At 46.3% G+C, this 6,138-nt stretch overlaps 1 protein-coding gene across 1 annotated transcript; it reads left to right on the top strand.

Annotated features, from left to right (window-relative positions):
- The first annotated feature begins 1,929 nt into the window (after nt 1-1,929).
- Nucleotides 1,930-5,884, top strand: LOC120027726 (amiloride-sensitive amine oxidase [copper-containing]-like). Its single transcript, XM_038972718.1, has 4 exons — nt 1,930-3,400; nt 4,583-4,871; nt 5,339-5,471; nt 5,615-5,884. The coding sequence occupies exons 1-4, from the start codon at nt 1,951-1,953 to the stop codon at nt 5,882-5,884; spliced, it is 2,142 nt and encodes a 713-aa protein (XP_038828646.1). The 5' UTR covers nt 1,930-1,950.
- The last annotated feature ends 254 nt before the right edge of the window (nt 5,885-6,138 follow it).

Raw genomic sequence — 6,138 nt, 5'->3', positions numbered from 1 at the left:
AACTAGGCAGAGTGAACAGTCTAGTAACTAAAATAACTAGGTAGTGAACAGTAAATAAAATAACTAGGTAGTGTGAACAGTAAATAAAATAACTAGGTAGTGTGAACCGTCCAGTAAATAAAATAACTAGGTAGTGAACAGTAAATAAAATAACTAGGTAGTGAACAGTAAATAAAATAACTAGGTAGTGAACAGTAAATAAAATAACTAGGTAGTGTGAACAGTAAATAAAATAACTAGGTAGTGAACAGTAAATAAAATAACTAGGTAGTGTGAACCGTCCAGTAAATAAAATAACTAGGTAGTGAACAGTAAATAAAATAACTAGGTAGTGAACAGTAAATAAAATAACTAGGTAGTGTGAACAGTAAATAAAATAACTAGGTAGTGTGAACAGTAAATAAAATAACTAGGTAGTGAACAGTAAATAAAATAACTAGGTAGTGAACAGTAAATAAAATAACTAGGTAGTGTGAACAGTAAATAAAATAACTAGGTAGTGTGAACAGTAAATAAAATAACTAGGTAGTGTGAACAGTAAATACAATAACTAGGTAATGAACAGTAAATAAAATAACTAGGTAGTGTGAACAGTAAATAAAATAACTAGGTAATGAACAGTAAATAAAATAACTAGGTATTGTGAACAGTAAATAAAATAACTAGGTATTGTGAACAGTCCAGCAAATTAAAAACTAGGTAGAGCGAACAGTAAATAAAATGTAAACTGTCACACTGTTGTATGCATCCAAGAGGTTTGTAATACCACATAATTTCCTCGTTGAAACAGTGAAATCCACAGACTCACAATGGGAGTTCATTAAACCAATTGTGGTGTGAATAATCCTTAATGAGCATACAGTGAAAGTGTTACATTCATTTTCCAGACTCTGTGTGAGCAGCAGAGTATCTCAGAACTCCTGCATGTTAGGGGAGCATTACTCATGTGTAATGAACCACTATCCTCTACCAGGATAAATATTTGACTTAGATGCAGTAAATTGACATCAGCATTCCACACTAATGGAATCAGTTCAAAACCACTTGATTCTAATTTTGCCTGGGAGCCTCTTCACACGCAGACCAGTGGAATTAATTATTTATACAGCACTCCTGAGATGTCAACACTTTTAAAATCCCTTGTTGACCAATCACATTCCATCCCTGCCAAGCAGAAGGTTATATATAAACATCTGTTCATTGAGCCCTGTTGTCATACTAGGTATCTTCCATTGGGACTGCAACGGGACGGATTCAACTGCTGGGCTGTTCTGGTTCTGGATAAAGCAACATTGTTTCACTCTGTGCCCTTCAACATTTGAAGTGCATAGCGTAGGTAGGTCAGTTTCTTTGTTGCAAAGGCATGCATTGGCTACAGCGCACTGATTTACATGCTTTTTAAGTTCAGCCTCATCGCAGCAAATCGCAATATTACATAAATAGGGTTAAAGGAGCATGTTATAACATCTAACTGTTTGAAAGAGGCAACTGTAAAACATAAATCCCAGATTCACCTGGGGAGGAGGAGGAGGAGGAGGAGGAGGAGGAGGAGGAGGAGGAGGAGGAGGAGGAGGAGGAGGAGGAGGAGAAGGAGAAAGGTTGCGTTGCCCGATGTGGAGAGAACGGGTGTGAGGGGAATATGTCTGTATCTGGATGCCAGATATGCTGTAAAGTATGTTTTTCTTTTCAGCGTAGGAAGCACTGGATGAAACAGAGAAGGCTATAAGATCAGTAGAGGGTTTACTCAAGTGCTTTTATTAGATAAGCGTCAGACATAGCTTAATAGCTCAAGTGCTATAAGAACACATTCTGCACTGGCTGTCTGTCTTCTCTCCCAGTTGGGTCTCAGTAGACATGGCCATGAGGTGCTTCTGTCTGCTGGTGCTGCTGCTCGCTCTGGATGTGTGTGAAGCTGACCGTGGTCGGGAGTGGGCTCACCACGGGGCATCAATGTTCGCCGACCTGACCCCCAATGAGATGCGCCATGTCCGGGACTACCTGCAAGGAAAGCCAGAGCTGGGTCTGACAGCGGCCCGGGGCAAGTCCCTGAAGAAGAATAGCATTCTGCTGATGGAGCTCCACCTGCCCCGCAAGCACAAGGCACTGAGGGCCCTGAACCGGGGCCAGGCCAAGCCCACGCGCCAGGCCAGGGTGGTGGTGCAGTTCGGGAACCAGTCCCAGCCCAACATCACCGAGATCATCGTAAGTCCACTTCCCTTTCCTACTTCGTACAGGGAGAAGACCTTCAAGGGAGACAAACCCATTCGGTTTGAGTCACGGCCCATTACAGTGGCTGAGTACTCGCACATCATTGACATCTTGCAGAAGATCACCGCCAAGGTCCACAAGGTGCTGTTTGAGACCACGGGGGGATTTTCTTTCCACAACTGTACCGACCGCTGCCTGACGTTCTCTGACATTGCACCCCGTGGTTTGGAGTCGGGTGAGAGGAGGACCTGGATCATGCTGCAGAAGTTTGTGGAGGGCTACTTCATCCATCCTGTGGGCTTTGAGGTCCTTGTGAATCATAAAGACCTGGACCCTGAGCGCTGGACGGTGGAGAAAGTGTGGTACAATGGCCAGTACTTTGACAAGGTGGAGGAACTGGCGGAACAATACGAGAAAGGAACGCTGGAGAAAGTCAAACTTCCTGACCATGACGACGAGGACTTGTACTCCACTTACATTCCCCGTGGGCACAGCAACACCCGCACCGACATCCACGGACCCAAGCTGGTGGAGCCCCAAGGCCCTCGCTACCATGTGGATGGGAACTTTGTGGAATATGCCGGCTGGTCCTTCGCCTTCCGTGTCCGCTCCTCCGCCGGCCTCCAGATCTTCGACCTGCGCTTCAACGGAGAGCGCATCGCCTACGAGGTCAGTCTCCAGGAGGCCATTGCCTTCTATTCAGGCGACACCCCCGCCGCCATGCAGACCAAATACATTGACGCCGGCTGGGTCATGGGCACCCATGACTACGAGCTGGCGCCTGGCATCGACTGCCCTGAAATCGCCACCTTTCTAGACCTGCACCATTACTACGATACGGACAAGCCTGTACATTACAAGAACGCCCTGTGTGTGTTTGAGATGACCACGGGGATGCCTCTGAGGAGGCACTTCAACAATAACTTCCAAGGGGGCTACAACTTTTTCGGGGGTCTGGAGAATCACGTGCTGGTGCTTAGGACCACCTCCACCGTCTATAACTACGACTACATCTGGGACTTCCTCTTCTATCAGAACGGAGTGATGGAGTCCAGGGTCAGTGCCACCGGTTACATCCACGCCACGTTCTTCACGCCTAATGGACTACACTACGGGTCCAAGGTGTATAACTACGTTCTGGGCAACCTGCACACGCATCTCATCCACTACAAGGTTGACCTTGATATTGCTGGTGAGTTCTGTTCTATCAATCTGGTAGTGTGATTATGTCATTCAGGATTCAGGAACCACATTTTGTAATTCTGTGAATGGTTGCTGATTATCTGTCTGTAAAGCTACAAACTTCTGTCTATATGTAAATAGGGCAATTTATAATAACACATGGGTTGGTATACTTTCAAAATAGAAAGGAAATAAAATACCAAAGAAATAAGGTGACAATGTTCACACGTACAGGCTTGTGTTCTAGCCTCTGTTTGATCTGACTTCTAGGGAAGCATGTCAAATTCTTGAAGGTATTTTAGATCTTTGGTCCACCATTGCATTATGGGTGTTGCTCCTAGATGGTTGGTTTATGATTGTTGCTCCCAGCCAAATACAACAACATGAGATTATGTCAGCCATTGTGATGAATCATTGACAAGAAACCCAAAATAACCTTTCATATCATGTGCCATGGGCAATACAACTGATAAATGTGATGATATGCCTAGTCTGTACAATATCAGAACATTACTTCAATGCCTAGGTCCACTGCATTTAAACTCAACAAAGGGCAATAAAGGTTTCAAATGCATTCATTATTGCATCTCAATTCTTCTTTTGAAATTGAAATGGAATTAATTGCAAACACCAGCCCTACTTGACCCCAGCCCTAATTGACCCCAGCCCTACTTGACACCAGCCCTACTTGACCCCAGCCCTACGTGACCCCAACCCTGCTTGACCCCAGCCCTACTTGACCCCAACCCTACTTGACCCCAACCCTGCTTGACCCCAGCCCTACTTAACCCCAACCCTGCTTGACCAAAGCCCTGCTTGACCCCAGCCCTACTTGACCCCAGCCCTACTTGACCCCAACCCTGCTTGACCCCAGTCCTGCTTAACCCCAACCCTGCTTGACCCCAGCCCTACTTGACCCCAATCCTGCTTGACCCCAACTCTGCTTAACCCCTACCCTGCTTGACCCCAGCCCTACTTGACCCCAGCCCTACTTGACCCCAGCCCTACTTGACCCCAACCCTGCTTGACCCCAGCCCTACTTGACCCCAGTCCTACTTGACCCCAACCCTGCTTGACCCCAACCCTGCTTGAACACAACCCTGCTTGACCCCAACCCTGCTTGACCCCAACCCTGCTTGACCCCAACCCTGCTTAACCCCGTTAATATGATTGCTTTTGTCAACCGCTCCAGGTCGGGAGAACAGCTTTGAGTCGATGAACCTCAAGTATGTGAACTTCACCAACCCGTGGAGCCATAAACATTCCGTCGTCCAATCCAAGCTCGTCAAGACGCAGCACGAGACGGAACGCGGCGCCGCCTTCCGCTTCGGCAAGAAGTTCCCCCGCTACGTGCACTTCTACAACCCCAACGAGAAGAACAAGTGGGGCCACCAGAAGGGCTACCGCATCCAGTACAACTCCCACGCCAACAGTGTGCTGCCCCGTGGCTGGATGGAGGAGAACGGCATCAGCTGGTCCAGGTAACGACAACACACAGCTAAAGGGACTGTTCACCCTGAAAATCAAAGTTTAGCAGATGTTTTCATACCTCAATCAACTTCAGTTCATCCCACGCCATCTGTTGAGTAGTTCCCACTGTAGACAGAGGAAATCTGCAGGCCACTACCAAAAATGTATGGGAAAGATTGGCACCATCTAATCATATGATGGGGTAGTATGGGTACTATCCCTTTAAAGGTCAGGTAGGCGAAACAGCACCACTTGCTGCCCCAGGAGCATTTGTTATTGTTTTTTATTCGGAGGAAAAAACGTCAACGTGGTAGAAAATAACTCTACAGTTGTATCGAAGAATGCAGTGATCTGTAATGACGGCCGAGAGATTCAGATTATTATAGCATCTGACATCTACTGTCAAGACAGTTCGGATTCAGTCTGAAGTGCACTACATATGATGTGTACTGGTGAGAGTGGCTTCCTCTGTATGTAGATACCCATTGGCTGTGACCAGACACAAGGACAGTGAGCCCACCAGCAGTAGTATCTACACTCAGAACGACCCCTGGGAGCCGGTGGTGTCTTTTGAGGACTACATCTGCAACGATGAAAACATCATTAACCAGGTGAGACCTGCTGTTACCAATAACTCAACTCATTCTCAGACTCAAAATAGAAGCTTCCCTACCCTGGATGGCATTATAATTGTATAATAACTAAATAATAAATACAATCAATCAATTAATCAATCAACCTGTCTCCTGTATAGGACCTGGTTGCCTGGGTGACGGTGGGCTTCCTGCACGTGCCCCACTCAGAGGACATCCCCAATACGGCGACGCCCGGCAATGCCGTGGGCTTCTTCCTGCGTCCCTTCAACTTTTTTGACGCGGACCCCTCTCTGGCGTCCCGCAGTACCGTCATCGTCCGGCAAGACAAAGAGGGCAAGCCCAAGGTCCAGAGATGGACCCCAGAAGTCGTAGGTCACTGTGTGACTGACAGGCCTTTCTTCTACAACGGCACCTACGCAGGAGTCTGAGGGACTGGTGCGACTGACAGGAAAGACACAAAATGGAGGTTCCATCCTTGGTTCTGAGGATGGAAATCATGTAAATGCTAAATAATATATTCTGACACAGGCATTAATAAAAGTTATATTATGTTGATATTGTTCCTGTTAAAATGTGAAAGAATAACTTTTTTTTTAATGAGTGCAAAAGTATTGCAACAATTTACCATTCCTATACATAGGCACATTTCATTAGAAACTCTCTAAAATCATAACTCAGACAC

This window comes from Salvelinus namaycush, chromosome 33 (genome assembly GCF_016432855.1).
Source record: "Salvelinus namaycush isolate Seneca chromosome 33, SaNama_1.0, whole genome shotgun sequence".
Classification (NCBI taxonomy): domain Eukaryota; kingdom Metazoa; phylum Chordata; class Actinopteri; order Salmoniformes; family Salmonidae; genus Salvelinus; species Salvelinus namaycush.
This window is presented reverse-complemented; position numbering and strand designations above follow the sequence as displayed.

Bases quoted from the DNA above. Each gene is read 5' to 3' on its own strand.
- LOC120027726 (XM_038972718.1), top strand. From the start codon at position 1,951: ATGTTCGCCGACCTGACCCCCAATGAGATGCGCCATGTCCGGGACTAC. The intron at 3,401-4,582 runs GTGAGTTCTGTT...CAACCGCTCCAG, and splicing joins GGTTGACCTTGATATTGCTG to GTCGGGAGAACAGCTTTGAG. The intron at 5,472-5,614 runs GTGAGACCTGCT...TCTCCTGTATAG, and splicing joins ATGAAAACATCATTAACCAG to GACCTGGTTGCCTGGGTGAC.